This window comes from Caretta caretta, chromosome 10, assembly GCF_965140235.1.
Source record: "Caretta caretta isolate rCarCar2 chromosome 10, rCarCar1.hap1, whole genome shotgun sequence".
Lineage (NCBI taxonomy): Eukaryota > Metazoa > Chordata > Testudines > Cheloniidae > Caretta > Caretta caretta.
The window spans coordinates 3,608,619-3,624,365 of NC_134215.1; the positions used below are offsets into that span (position 1 = coordinate 3,608,619).

General features: G+C 48.5%; 1 protein-coding gene across 6 annotated transcripts in view; it reads right to left on the reverse strand.

The window, feature by feature from the left end:
- Window positions 1-15,747, reverse strand: part of TRAF7 (TNF receptor associated factor 7) — a 47,090-nt gene that overhangs the window by 18,470 nt on the left and 12,873 nt on the right. For 5 of the 6 annotated variants that reach the window (XM_048868326.2, XM_048868323.2, XM_048868327.2 and 2 more), the window contains 3 exons: window positions 8,018-8,136; window positions 7,409-7,466; window positions 5,743-5,834 (listed from right to left, as the gene is read on the reverse strand). In XM_048868326.2, coding sequence (XP_048724283.1) covers window positions 5,743-5,834; window positions 7,409-7,466; window positions 8,018-8,098 — 231 coding nt within the window. In that variant the 5' untranslated portion in view covers window positions 8,099-8,136. Of the gene's footprint in view, window positions 1-192; window positions 5,696-5,742; window positions 5,835-7,408; window positions 7,467-8,017; window positions 8,137-15,747 lie in introns of those variants that run through there. The other variant, XM_048868321.2, reaches the window with a different exon arrangement.

Below are 15,747 nucleotides of genomic sequence, written 5' to 3' on the forward strand. Positions count from 1 at the left end.
CAGGGGCTCTCATGCTCTGCCAAATTTTCCTGCACGCCAGATTGCTTGGCCTAGCCAAGTGTAAAACAGGACTGAAGTAATAGGTATCTAATCACCAACACAATATGGGTCACCTAACTCCCGCACCAGTCGTTCAGGCCCCACGTACACCAATACATTAAAATGCCACGGTTCCCTTGTGCAGTTACTTACTGTGTGTCCCTGCAGAGCAGGAGCTAAGAACGAATCCTTTGCAGAAAGCTTAGTAAATCTGCCCCCGAGACAGCTCCCATGCTCTGCAGTTTCTATAATCTCTGCAGTAGCACTTGTTGTTTCACTGCTATCTAGCTTCTGCCAAATTGCTTTGCGTAAGTGTGGAGACTTCCTCCAATTCAATTCAAGAACAGCCGGGCTTTGTTGCTTCCTGTTTGGGAGGGGAGAGCTAACTGGGCTTTGCATGCACCAATCAAGGAGGTTGCTCTGGCTGCAGGGCTCTTTGGGATTGGCTTTGCAGGGGATGTTGCCACTGGAATATTAACCATCAGCATGGCCCTTAGCATTTCCAATTCAGCCTTAAAGCAACAATGGAGGAAACTCTTCAGCCTAGCAAGGGGGAGGGCGAATGAACAGCCTCTAGTACATCCATTGTTGGGCATCTCGGTGCAAGAGTGATACTGACACACTGGAAAGACTTTGGAGAGGAGTAACAAAAACCTGCAGGGAGCAGGAGGGATGGACTGATGGAGAAAAGACTGAAAGTGTTATGCATGCAAACTAGGGAAATCTGGTCTAGGCGAAATTACTATAAAGCGGGTGCACAACGGGTTGAAAGACGGTTCTCAAAGAGCAGTTATCAGTGGTTAGCTGTCAGACTGCAAGGACCTATCTAGTGTGGTTCTCCCAGGGGTCTGTCACTATTCAACATTTTCATTAATGACTTGGATAATGAAGTGGAGAGTATGCTCATAAAATCTGCAGATGACACCAAGCTGGGAGGGGTTGCAAGCACTTTGGATAACAGGTTTAGAATTCAAAATGAGTGTTAATTTCAGACCAGTTCTCTGATTTGTAACAAGATAAAATTTAATAAAGACAAGTGCAAAGTACTACACTTAGGAAGGAAAAATCAACCGCACAACAACAAAATGGGGAATAACTGGTTAGGCAGTAGAACTGTGGAAGAGGATCTGGGGGTTATAGTGGATCACAAACTGCATGAGTCAACTATGTGATGCAGCTGTGAAAAAGGCTAATATTATTCTGGGATGTATTAACAGGAGTGTCATATGCAAGCCATGGGAGAGAATTGTCCTAGTCTACTTCACACTGGTGAGACCCCAGCTGCATATTGTGTCCAGTTCTGGACACCACTATTTAGGAAAGATGTGGTCAAATTGGAGAAAGTCCAGAAGAGAGCAACAAAAATGCTAAAAGTTTAGAAAACCTGATCTGTGAGGAAAATTAAAATAACTGGGAATGTTTAGTTTTGAGAAAAGACGACTGAGGGAGGACCTGATAATGGTCTTCAAATCTGGTAAGGGCTGTTATAAAGAATGATCGATTGCTCTCCCTGACAGGTAGTAACGGGCTTAATCTGCAGCAAGGAAAGCTATTAGGAAAACCTTTTAAACTTTCAGGGTAGTTAAGCTCTGGGCTTCCAAGGGAGGTTGTGGAATCCCCATCACTAGAGGTTTTTAAAAATAGGCTGGATAAACACTTGTCAGGGATGATTTAGGTTACTTGGTCCTGCCCCTGCACAGGGGGCTGGATTAGATGACCTCTCAAGGCCCCTTCCCTAGCTTGGCTCAACAATGACTGAGAAGGGACAAGCAGAGGTTGCACCAAAGGCTGATGCTACAAGCCCTTACTCACATGAGTAACCCCAACGAGCATTTTCACGTCCGGGTTTACAGGCTCAGGACCCAGGACAGACAGGAATGGGTTAAGAGGAGCCTTAACGAGTGCACGACTGGAAAATAAGTAGGAGAAAATCAGGGAACATCTCTGCTAGCAAGATGTAGCAGGCTGTAAAATGGGCTCCCCAAGGGAAGTGCAGGGAAAACCAAAGGCTTTGGGATTTTTGAAGTAAAGTGGCCAAGCCACACCACCGCGTACTGCAGGATGGGGCCAAGTCTGAACTGGACCAAAGAAGATGAGCAAGTAGGACCAACTGGTCTTCTGCTTTTACCGTCTCCAGAGCGTAATGACACGAGAATTCGAGTTTGTATCATTACTGCATCTGCTTAAAAGCCAAAGCTTAGAGTTCTTTTTAATAGAGTAGGCAAATGTATTGTTAGGTAAATATATAAACCCAACGCTGAGTAGTTCCAATGGGTTAAATCAGTTTTATGCACTCAGCCATGAATGTGCTACTGGTGGGAAGATAATAAAAAGTTATTAAACAAAGAAAGTCACTGCAGGAGCTTGACCTCAGTAGTCAGACAACACACGCTAGAAGGGGCAGTTCTGTCAACAATGCTACTCTGCATGTGTCTGAGATTTAGATAGGTGTAGCTAGAATATACCTGCACGGATTTACTGGGGGAAGGAGGGCACATGGGGTAATTAGGTAGGGAAATGAAGTTTTTGTAGCGGAAGATTCAGGGCTCGGTTCCGGGCGGCTCAGCAGTGGTGTAAATGGAAATGACAAGGAATCGATGAGTTAACTTAGAATTTTTGAAAGGAAAACGACAGTGAGCAAAATCGGATGTCTGGGGAGGTGACCCCCTCGAGGTAAATATCGCCCTCCGTTTTGCCGATACAAAAGCATGGAGGCAGCATGCTGCCACAGAGAGGAGACCTAGGCTTTATTCCCTGCTGCCCCAGCCGGGCAGGTTCCTCTTCCTCCCTTGCTCTTGGCTATTCAGATGTAAGCGCCTTGGGGCAGAAATGTCTTTCACTACATGTGTGAGCAGCACACAGCGCAATGGGCCGGGCTCCATGCAGCATCGAGCCGTTATTGCAATAAAACTAAAACAACTCAGGGCCCAGGGCGACAGAAGAGCTTCACGTGCCACACAAGGAGAACGTCTGTCTCCTGGATGCACATGGACACAGATCTACATGGAGCAAGGCTTTAATGAGCCAGCTAATGACCATTAGGGACTGCCTGGCCCAGGGGCTTGGTGACCAGCAGTGACGATTTGGCACATATTGGTTCTCCCAGGGCTTTGAGAGGGAAGAGGTCTGTTAGCAGAGGTGCTGTTTAGTCTCTCCCTCCTCCGCCAAGGCTGGGTTGTTTCACACCAGATCCTTCAAAATTCTGTCCATTCCATCTTCAGATAACGCAAGCGATGGGGCTTCCGTAACTTCCCTTGGTGGAGAATTAACAACCTAGTGCATTTCACAGGCATTATTCCGCCCCAGGCACAACCCCGACCGAATAGAGTGGGAGCTGAGAATCCATATCCAAGGGCAGAAACAGGCCCACCATTGTCAAGCGTTTCCTCATACTCAGTGTTAGCCATTAGCATTTACACTAAGGCCACTTCACACTGTGCTGGGAAGACGGTACACTTCGCACACTGCTAGAGCAGCCATCGTGTAAATGAAAACCGGGCCCATAGCTTGTACCCTTGTACGTTCCCACAGGGCCCAACAAGGATAGGACCATGCTGTGTAGGTTTCCGAACAGCCTTTGGTCACCACCCAGTAGGGCAACCAGCAGCTTTCGCCCCGCATGAAGACAGCACTTGGCTACTTTTAGTTTCGTTACCAGCAATTAAAAGAAAAGTATCCTATTCCCAAGAGAGCTCGGATTTGCCTGCAGCTGCCTCTGCGATGGGTGACGAGACTCTGGCACCTTCTGGGGGAGGGAACGGAAGCTTTTCCCAAGGGTTAGCGAGAGTCAGTGGGATTTCAGGCAGTCATGACTTCGCAGTTCTCCTTGTCCAGAGCTCTTCACCAACTGGGTGGCTTCCTGTGTTCGTTATGATTATTGCTATTTTTGCTGACTGATGTGTAGCACTGTAGGGAAGACGCGTTGCACATTTTGGAGGGGACAGCTCTTACACGAGATCTGTTTTGTTTTCGATTGGCGTTTGGAGCCCTACATGCAAGGGGACCTAGGTCTCTAACTTAGTCTCCTCTGAAAATCCCAGCTGGAATCTTTTTCCTCTGTCTATATTGTTAGGGTTTTAAAGCACTAGATGTTAGAGGAATGCGTCAAATCAAAGCTTGGAACAGAGGATTCAAGAGCAGGGCAGTGTAGCAGGCGTAATGGACCAGATCCAGGGAGCCAATGGAGCTATACAGATTTAACCCAGATGAGGATCTGGCCTCATATTAATAACAATTCTCTTATGTGTTTTTTTTAACTGAATGACAAGAGGGTGTGGAGGTTTTCACAAAAGCATCACAGCCCTTGACACAACAATTTAGGGGAAAGTTTAGGGGCCTGATCTTGCAAATTGCTGAGCAGTCTGGCCCTGATCCAGCTCAACATTGAAGCACATGCTTAACTGTAAGGGATTACTCTCATGCTCAAAGTTAAGCATGTGCTTTACACTTTGGGGGAACAGCACCAGCAAACGATCAAGCCCTACATCCCTCCCATAACTATGTGCATTGAAATTAAGAATCATAAAATCGCAGGACTGGCAGGGACCTCAAGAGGTCATCTAGCCCAGTCCTCTGCACTCATGGCAGGACTAAGCATTATCAAAGTCTGACAAAATCTACTCAGACTAAGGTGGGTGTTTTATTTGTTTGTTTCAAAAAGCCCTCAGTCTAAGTTAGATTTAACTGCCCCGTAACCACACTGCTCTCAAACCCTGTGCTAACACCTGATCCTTGAGGAGGGAAGTTACTCAGAGATGTGTGTGTGATGAATCAGTTAGCCAGAGACAAACAAAAAGGTCTCCTTTTGCGAGGCTATCTGGAGACTCGGGAACGTTTTGCTTTAAGAACTTCACACTGGGTCATCCGTGGCTGGGGTAAAACCCACTGGCTCCAGTGGATGGGGTGAATATGAAGCACAGCCCTTCGGCACAATCACGGCCTGTCTAGCTCGGATTCTGGTTCCAGATTTTCATTCTCTGGTGAGGGGCCCCCTCTAGAGGTGCAAATAGGAAAAGATTCTGTGGAAGTAGCTACTTATCTAACTGTGGCGGCTGGCGCTGCTGAAAAGGGGCCTGGTTCAGACCGGCAGGCCGCAACTGTGACCCCAAACCCTTCGAAAAACAGTTTTGTTTCAAGCCCTTCTCCACCCTGGGTAACAAGTGACACTTGGGGCAGAATGTTCCCACACAGGGAGCTGCTGCATGGGCACAAGTAGACCTGTGGGCTTTGCAGCTGGTCTGCCTGGACATTCAGCGGGCAAAACTCTGGCACCTGCTTTTGAAAATGAGGCCCATCACCTCCAAAGCTAAGGCTGCAGTCTGAAGAGTCCCACGCATACATCTCACCCCAGCTACAAACTGCTAGAGCCTGACAGACACATGGCCTCGCGGTCTGAGCACCAGACAGGGGCAGCCACGAACGCGGAGGTCTAATCCCGACTGATATCGACCATCAGGGAGCACCGCCACCTCTCTGCCTGCCAAAGCGATACTCACCTGCCCTCCCACAGCTCCCTGTCACACCACTCTGTGTCTCCAGTAAACCGAGCAAAGACCAGACAGGTCTAGCTGTGCTACTGTCCTGTCCAGGAAATGCACATGCCCTGATCGAGACTTGCCTGGCAGAGCGCTCTCAAAAGGGATAATCAGACAATGCGCTCCCCTGCGAGTGGGATGAGAAAGGTCACTCCCGTGAAATACGTACCATGCCATCATCCTCGTCTCGCGGGGAGTAGGTGAGCGTGCTGGATGAGGATGGAGTCCTACGGTGCTGCTTAAAGGTATTGGTCCCGTCAGCTTTAAAGCAAAAGAAACATTTCAGGTTTTTCGCAGCACCTTTAAAGAGCAAGGGCTCTTGCGAACGGGGCTGCAAACTTAGGAGACGCGAAAGAAAAGGAATAGGGATTTCTCCTCTCTCCCCTGGAGGCCCCAGGAAGGGCAGCGCAATCAATACCTTATCACCAGTGCTTCCTTGAGGGGAGCTGGCCCAGCAAGAAAGAGAAACAGACATTCCGCTCGACCTATCAGCTTAAAATAGTCTGAAAAGCCTTAACATTTATCCTCTTGTAAATTGTTTATATCAGGGGAGGTTTGGATATTCCTTGGGCGCCAGGGAAGGCGGCTATACCCAGAGAGGAGATGTTCATATAAAGATCAGCTTGTTACGAATTTACACTAAGGTTGTAAATGTAACTACTCAAACGTCTGGAAATGTGACAGGTATAGCGGCAAGTGTAAAGTGTACTCCGCCCCTTTGTGAGTATGCATTGTGACGGGAGCGCTCCTTTTACTATGTCACTTGCGCCTGTAGGAGAGTCTTAGCTTTGCTAAAGCAAAAGCAATGTTGTCAAGGCAAGCAAAGCCACTGGTCCTCTGTGAGGTCCTATGTTCATGCCCTGCTCCTACCCTGTTTGGCTGGAGCCCTGTGAGGTGGGGTGTACTACCCCTTTAAGGGATAGTCTGGTGCTTACAGCCAAGACAGCGCGGGAGCAATCAAGGAGCACCCTGCCCCGCAGTGATGCTGGGCTATTTAAACAGGAAAAGGGAAGCTGAGCACTCAGGGGACCAGAAGTCATGTTGGATACTGTGGGTTGCAGGCCCCTGGACACCAGCCTGGCCTAGACTTTTGTTCGCTGATGGTAAGTTTGGTTGCTCTGTCTCAAGGCTCTGAGATAAGGGCCTTATGCCCTCCAGCAAGCTGCTCCTTCCCTGACTTGATGCCCAAGGAAAAGGGAGAAAGCCTGCCTGCTTCCCAGAGCAGTAAGAGAATTCTGTCAGCTGGGGTAGGTTTGAGGGTCTTCTTAAAGGGGACTTTTGGTTCGGGTGGTTGTGGACTCCCTTTCTTGGATCCTGTGCACTTTTTTTTTTTTTAAATGAAGAAAAAAGAGCAAGGATTTATTTGTTCTTAAATGAGAAAAGTGAAGTCTCCCCTTGCTAAACTCAAAACAACTTGAGGGGATTTTGCTCAACCTGTCCAAAATAATTCACATTTGGGCAGAGAGCAAGATGGAAAGTATCTGCCCTAACAGCAAGCACTTGGGAGGTTCACAAGGAGGGGACCGTAACTGGAACAGGGGAGAGAACGGACACTGCTGTGCAGTCCTGGGCAGAGCAGGGGCTCCCCTGCAGCACCGTGAAGTATGACTGATTGGAAAGCATTTCCACGGACACTTATCTCTGTCCTGCCTGGTGATCAGAGCCCTAGAATAAGCTGGGCTGGGACCGCATGTGACTTGTTGCTTGTCCCTCAGCGAACGCACAGTGACTAGCTTTGGTTCACTTCAATCTGTGCAGCGAAGGAAGAATTCAATCAAAGTGGTAAGTTGCCCTTCCGGCAAGGCTGCAGTGCTCCAGGGCAGCGAGATGCTCACCTTTCGTGATGGTGGTCACAGCGGAATAGGCAGGCCCAAAAGTCGTTTCCATTCTCGTCTGAAAGGAAGGCAGAATTAATGTCACCATGTGTCGACCTGTGGAACTCCTTGCCTGAGGAGGCTGTGAAGGCTAGGACTATAACAGGGTTTAAAAGAGAACTGGATAAATTCATGGAGGTTAAGTCCATTAATGGCTATTAGCCAGGATGGGTAAGGAATGGTGTCCCTAGCCTCTGTTTGTCAGAGGGTGGAGATGGATGGCAGGAGAGAGATCACTTGATCGTTACCTCTTAGGTTCACTCCCTCTGGGGTACTTGGCATTGGCCACTGTTGGAAGACAGGATACTGGGCTGGATGGACCTTTGGTCTGACCCAGTGTGGCCGTTCTTATGTTGATCTAGCACGGACTGGGGATTGCTACTCAGCCAAGGTTGATAAAATACACAAGAAGATTGCTAAGATTTTATTTGTGGAGATCGCAGCCCCAAGGGCCAAATTTTCATTCATCATCTTTATTTTGGCCAAACAAAGAGGAGGGCGTAAGAGGCCAGAAATACTTCTCCTCCCCCCCTCCCCCCCCCAATTTTTCGCCCCTGCTCTGCTCCTTACTCCGTTAGTGTTCTCAGACGTAGTGATGTTTGCTGCACCACTGGAGAAGCGATTGTAGCGAGCGCTCTTGTTTGAGCTCATAATCTAGGCCAGCATTTATTAGTCATGGGAAGTTTGCTCTGGAGGAAGAACAAAAAGTTGGAGGGTTGGTTATTTTTGCAGGGGCAGAGGAGATCAGAAGAACGTCCCTCCTAACCCACGAATCACCTTCTGACATTATACTGTCCACGCATGGCTACACTACATTCAGGCTTTCAAGAGCGTCTGCTGAACATGGGTCTCTAACTGAAGATGCCTTAAAGGAGTCCGAGATTTTTTCGGAGGGTGGAGGCTCAGCCCTTTCTCGAAACCAGGTCTCTTCAAAGGTGTCAAGTTGGTCACCCAAAAACTGAGAGGCCCAAAAGCATTGGCCATTTCTAAAAACGTAGCTTCAGTGCTTTAGGGGCAGACAGACAGCTCTGAACTCGGAACTCTGCCCTGGTGAGACAGCATCCCACCAGCAACAATACACAGGAGTCTCTTTAAAGTGTAAGATACACGATGCAGCACAGCTCACTCGTGACTGAGAAGAGGTGCTCTCTCTGCAGGGATTAGTTATTGTTCTCTTCCCTTCCTGGTCCTCTCTTCTTCCACAGTTCCATTAGCCCTCTTTCTCTCCCGGCTCTCTCCCTCCTTCCCAACCGACACCCACTTGCTACTCTCCCCTAATGCAGATCCTTTGCCGCTTTCCCCTTCTCTCCCCCAGCCTCTACCCTACACATGTAGCTATCATGATGGGATGGTGTAACCTGAAATGGATCCCAAATAATTACCTGGTTATCCACAAGAGAATGGCACTCTGAGGAGTTTGAACAAGGCTGAGAGATCTAGACCAGTGGTTCTTAAACTTCTGTACTGGTGACCCCTTTCATACAGCAAGCCTGTAAGTGCGACCCCCCCGCGCCTTATGAATTAAAAACTCTTTTTTATATTTAACACTATTATAAATGCTGGAGTGAAGTGGGGTTTGGGGTGGAGGCTGACAGCTCATGACACCCCAGGTCATAACCTCACTATCCCCTTGGGGTCACGACCCCCAGTTTGAGAACCCCTGATTTAGAGCTACTTGGATAAATGGCTCGAGCATGAGAGAGAATTTTATTTTCCATTTCCCAAAATGCTTTCCAAGACTCTGTACAAACAGCGCCCCCGAAATGCAGCCACCTCTAGGGTGGAGAGTGGCAGCAAGTATATAGGAGGATGCACAACAGCAGAAGGGGAAATTTTGCCACAGGTACCAGGGCAAACCTGATCTTACAAAAGCAGTAGGGGGGCTTCTGCATCCCTAGAGAACAAGCAGGACCTCTGGCTTTAAAGCTACATCAGAAGGAGACTCTCACAGTGAAGCATACACACTGGGCTGAGCTGACCCTGCTCGGATTGGTCCCAGAGGGTCCACGTTCACTCTAACGTCGAGGCTTAGACCTCTGTGACACACTGGACCTTAAAGTAGTGCCCTGTAACCCCCACATTCATCATTCATACATGGTTGTGCTATTTCATGCAAAGCATGCCATGTAAGATATCAGAGGAAAGGTCATGATCTGCTGAAACCCATGGTTCTGTCAAAAATATGTATATCGGTCGTGAGCAAGAAGTCATGAGATTTTGCAGTATGGTTGTGAGTGAAATATGTTGTGAGTTTGGGAGTTGCCCGCTGCTAGTTCTCCAGTGACCATGACAAAGGAGGTGACCAACACTGGGGCAGGCGCAGAATGATCATCACCAGTCACTGACCAGCGGAGGAACAGGGCAGTTATGCAAGCACCTCACCAGTGGGGATTGTTCAACTCAGTGACTCAGCATGGCCCACCAGGACATGTCTAGGCTAGTATTTTCCAGATACATGGACTGAGTGTATAAAATAAGGGACAGTGGCACCATGCGATTACCTTTCTCCTCCCTCACCTACAGTGAAAGCAACAAAAATACCGGGAAGGCAAAGACTTTGAACTGAGGAGACTGGTCCCAGGTGTAAATGGGAAGCCTGTGTATTAAGGACTGTAACCTACCTGCAACATCCAGTGGGATGAGAAAAACTACTTGATCCAAATACTGGTTAGTCAAATAAGGTTTAGGATTTAGACTGATTTAAGGGTGGCAATTTTACAGCAGAAAAGCTTCAAAAACAGACTCTAATGAGAAACTGCTGAGCTTGAATTAATATGCAAACTAGATCCTATTAACTTGGGTTTGAATAGAGGCTGGGTCATTACACATATTGAATCTATTTCCCCTAAGTTAAGTATCCTCACACCTTCTTGTCAACTGTCTAAATGGGCCATCTTGATTATCACGACAAAAGTTTTTTTCTCCTGCTGATAATAGCTCATCTTAACTAATTAGCCTCTCACAGTTTGTATGGCAACTTCCAACTTATCTGTATGTATGTATATATCTTCTTACTATATGTTCCATTCTATGCATCCGATGAAGTGGGCTGTAGCTCACAAAAGCTTATGTTCTAATAAATTTGTTAATCTCTAAGGTGCCACAAGTACTCCTGTTCTTTTTACCTTTTATTGTCTTTGGTAACTATCTCTGACCTTTTATGCCTGCCACTTATAATAACTGAAAATCTTTCTGTAGCTAATACACTTATTGTAATGTTTTCTCTTAACCAGGGAGTTTGTCTGAAGTGCGCGGGGAATCTGCTCAGGTTACAAAGGCTGGTGCATGTCCACTTTCCTTTGATGAAGTCGTGAGCTAGTTAATAAACTTGCCCTGCTCCAAAGAAGGACTTGGGAGGCTTGCTGGTATTTCCCTGTGTACAGTTCACAAGAGCACTCACACACCTTAGCTGGGTGTGTCTCTGCATGCTGGTGACTGAGTGATCACAATGCCTGGAGGGGTTTGCTGCTTGGCACTGGCAAAGCATTGTGAGAGACAGCCCAGGCTGGAGAGTTAAGGGGGCACAGCAGTCCCACAGACCCAAGCTGTACCCCGGGGGTCCTGTCACAGCCTCCCAAGCCACCTTTCCAGCACATGGCAAAAACTCCATATTCAAATCACAGACAAGAGCTTTTATAGGTGAAGGGTCAATACTCCCATTTCCTCCCTTCAAGGCCACCCAACATCCAAACAAGGGCTTGCCACATTTCCCTTGGCAATCTGGCCACATCACTCTGAATCAGCTGGGGTGGAAGATTACTGCTGCTGAGATTTTCGAAGTAACCTCTGTACCTAGAGTCAGAGTAGGCTGCCTCCCCAGAACTCCCGCTCAGGAAGCAGTGGACTGAAATTCTTCTTCACCACCCGTCCTTAAGGCTGGCCCATAGTCAAGAGTGTGGTCGATACAGGCCTGCTCCTGGCCTTGTGGACAAGTCAATGTCAGTTTTGCTATTTTTTGTACGTGTCCATGCTGATGGGATAGCTCGGTGGTTTGAGCATGGGCCTGCTAAACCCAGGGTTGTGAGTTCAATCCTTGAGGGGGCCATTTAGGGATTTGGGGCAAAAATTGGGGATTGGTCCTGCTTTGAGCAGGGGGTTGGACTAGATGACCTCCTGACCTCCTGAGGTCCCTTCCAAACCTGATATTCTATGATTCAGGGCCATGGTGCTGGGCTTTCAGACCATGTAGCATGGGCTGGTCCTGCACCGGCAGAAATAGGACACGTGGTTTTCTGTTAAGCTATTACATTTTTGCAAAAGTTATCTTCAGCGTGATCCGAGCTGCATGGCAGACAACACCAGGAGAGAAACCTTTATTCAATGAAAGGTTTGTGATTCCTGGATCTCGCTCGCAGTTCCAGCTCCTTTAGGACAGGAAGCTGCCAGACCCCTGTTCCCTTATTCAGCTGGTTAAACTATTTCACTAGATTCAGATTTGCAAAGCCGCACAATTGCCCACAAACAATCACTGAAAATTCTGAGTTTGCTTTCTTTAGTGCTGGCTGAAGCCCGATCCTGTTTGAACACATTTGCTGGGACGGAACCATTTAATTGTTCTAGCAAATTTCATGGTAAAAAGAGAATGTTATGAAGGTATTTTTCCATCTTTTTAATATCATTATTTCTGACAGGTTTGACACAAACAAACCCTTTGGGAGCTTACAACTCACAGCAGTGCCTGCATGGTTTTGGCTCGATAGTACACAATCACCAGGCTTTTTAATGTAGGGCTGGAGTCCTGGTTTGTTACTGTAGCGTCAGCCAGGAGTCCTGGGTCCTGATCCTGGGATGAGACTTTTGTGAGCAGGTCCTGATGCTCAGATGCATGCCTACTGACTTCAGTGGACTCCATGTGGGCGTGGTTCTCACCCTGCACCCACCCTGCACCCACACATCAGGCCTTGGCTTATAACAGTAAGGCAGCTCATGTGAGTTTTTGTTTAAACAGCAAAGCCCAGCCAACAGCCACCAGACGCTGAGCTGTTTATTTGTCGGGTTCTGGGCCCCATGTAAAGAAATGCATGAAACTTTTGGTGACAGAGATGGGGAGCGGGTGGAGCAAATTAAGAGGGAGTCCTCCCTAGCTGTTATTGCTGAGCCTGCTGTTCAGAATGATCACAGTGATATTGAATCTCCTCACCTAAAGTAATGCAGCATTTCCTCTCTCGGCCTAGGGGAGGCGACATCTTCCAGGTGAAAGGGTGCCAGGCTCTCCACACCCACAATCTTGCAGTACAAACAGGCACACCAAGTCGCAACAAGGCCCCCATCCCAAATTCTGTTCAGAACAACTAACTGGTGTGGAACAGACTCATGTTAAGTGCATGACATGAACTGGGTGCCTCAGGCCATTGGGAATGAGATGCAGAGCCTGCCATCTCTAGCTCACCAGTTCAGATTCAGACCAGAGTTTGTGGAGAACTTTAGTTACCCATCTGATGGCTATTCGGAGACTTCCCAGACTACAGAGAAAACCCTGCAGTATTGTACATTAATTGCTCCAATGATGGAAACTTCAGTGTGTGGGCCCACTACAGCGCGATACCATGGAACACCCATCGGGGTCACTCAGTCCAGTTTTACATCACAGCAGACAAGGATTCACAGGGCCCAGGAGACAGAGCTCCTCTTGAGTTTCCCCTTCTTTGTCAAGGCTGAGGTGCTTTGGGGATGGACAGTGCAGAGAAGCTTGCATTCCTGTATCTGTCTGGTGGATAAAGAGGAGACAGCTGAATTTGAAAGGCAAGAGGCTTGTACAAGGCATAGTTATCCTTTGGTACTCACTGCCACTGGATAACAGAGTCCAAGAGCTTAATTAAGAGGATTCAATGCAGGATCAGACATTTGTACAGGGAAGAACATCTCCAGGTCAACTAGAGAGGACAAAAATAATTAAACAGGGAGCCAAACCCTCCTATTTCAGGGCACGAGCCAACACTAACAGAGGTCAGATAGGGAGAAACATCTGCTCTGGCCAGCGATTGCATATTTGGCCAGCACAGTGTTTCTGGTCCATTTCTCCCGAGCAGCTGGCACTAAGCACTGAAGATGAGACTGGACTAGACAGACCCCTGCCCTGGCAGCTCCTTCCATTCAGGACTTCGGTTTCCAGGGCTCTAAATGTGGCCTCTGCACTATGTCCATTTAAACTCTTTGGGGCAGGAGCTGTCTTTGTGGTGGGTTTCTACAGCACTGGCTCAAGGGAGCACTGCCTCGCGGGCTACCGCAACAGGCCCAACAACCTAGTCTAAATTCACACTTACACATTTCTCTATGCGACCGAGACTGCACCGGCAAAGCTATGTCCCCGCAGCTACACTGGCATAATTGCGCAGTGCAGAGGCTATCTGCGCCAGCGGAAAGGGGTTCCCATCGGTGCAGGAACAGCGTCACTCCGAATGACTTTTTGGTAAGACAGCTGCATCTACGCCTGGGGTTAAGTTGGCATAACTGAGTCAGTCAGGGGGCTGGTTTCTTCACACCCCTCACCTAGGTAGCTGTCGCATCCTAACTGTTAAGTGTAGATCAGCCCTCATAAGCATGACAATCGTGCCGGGCCATGTTTATACTAAACATTCTGCTCGTGAGCCAAAAGGACACCACTCAGCCCTGCCTGACAGGACACACTGTACAGTTTTTAGGTTCCATGTTGCACAACTGTCCAATATTCACAGTACAATAGATCCGTCCTGGGAAAAGAACTGTTCCCCAGAACTAAACTTTTGGAACAGGCTGTGGTTTCAGAAAGCAAGAAACCGGAGCCTGTTTTAAAAAGTCATTATGGGATAATATTTTCCATTTCTTTGGAAGCAGTGCACTGGCCACTTTCAAACGCCACCTCCCGTAGGAGATGCTAAGAGTTACTGGAGTCGTCTCACGAACAGCGTGGCGTTGCTTCAATCCAGAGATGAGCAGAGTCTCAAGTGGTGCTGGACACCACCAAGAGCCTGGCAATTGGTCATGAGTATCGCTGTAGAGCCCAAAGAATGGGAATAAATAATATGGGCTTGTGGTTAAGGCACTGGGCTGGGACTCAGCAGACCAGGGTTCAATTCCCAGCTCTGCTACCGACTCTCTGCGTGCCCTTGGGCAAACCACTGACTCTCTCTGGCCAGTCTGCTCAGAGTCCTTCTCCCAGAGTTCACAATCTCTTCCTATGTAGCTGTACAGTGCCTAGCATGATGGGGCCTCTGGTGCTACTGTATTAATAACTCCTAATGCAAATGCATGTCTCCTCCCCATTGCCCAGGCCAGGATACCGCTGTGCCCATTTCCAACCGTTCCCAGCCCCACTGGCAGCGCTCATGCAGACAGCCAAGCACCCCATGTGATTTAGGTTCAGCTCAGCTGCGTTTGTGCTGCCCCCCCGAGTCCCAGCGCATTGCACGAGCCCCAGCACAGAGGGCAAGGATTCAGTAGGCAATTGCCCTGCAGGAGTGGTTAAGGGGGAGCTGGGTTGGGGCTTGGGCACCCAGGAAGTGCAGGAGTTGGTGTGGTATTTTGGCAAGCAGGAAGCAGTTGAGATGCTTGCTGTTGGGGAGGGGAGGTTTCTCCTTTCCCCCACCCTTTAGGCAGGAACAGAGGGGACTTAAATTTGAGGGAAAGAGGTTGAACTCGTGATTCCCCACCCTAGCAAACCTTGGCAGCATCTACCTGCTCCCTGCCCTCTCCCTCCATTCCAGTGCCCACCATTTCATCCAGCAGCAGGGGAGCAGCGCTCCTGCTTGACGTTCCTCCCACAGCGAGCGGAGCTAAAAGAGCTGACATTTAAGGTGTTCTTGTTAGGCTCAGAGTGAACAAACACCCCCTGAGATGAAGAGAAGCAAATTGCCTCCTTGGGGAATGTTTCAGGCTGCATGCAGATTCAGGTAGACTCCATTTCACTCTCTCTCCCTTGGAAGGGTTTCTTAGCAACCATACGGGATGGAGACTTCACAAAGGAAAGGGAAGCTCTGGTCTGGGGCACAGGGATGGACTAGTCAAAGGAAGGACAATTAGAGGCAATTTGTGCAGTCATGTAATTGCATGACCCGTGGGGCCCTGGTTCCCTGTCCTCTCCAGATGGGAGTGTGTAACTGTTGAATTCTCAAGGGAACTGAGCAGGTACATCAAGGATGGGGAAAGTACACACCCTCTTGGGGGCTGATCCAAAGCCCATTCAAATAGACGGAAAGATGCCATTGGCTTCAGTGGCCTTTAGATCCAACGCTAAATAAGGGAACGTTGGCCAGAAGACGGGGATTTTCCACTCTTCTTTCTAAACGTCTCCTTGGCCGAGCAGCCCCCCTGAGCTGGGCAGA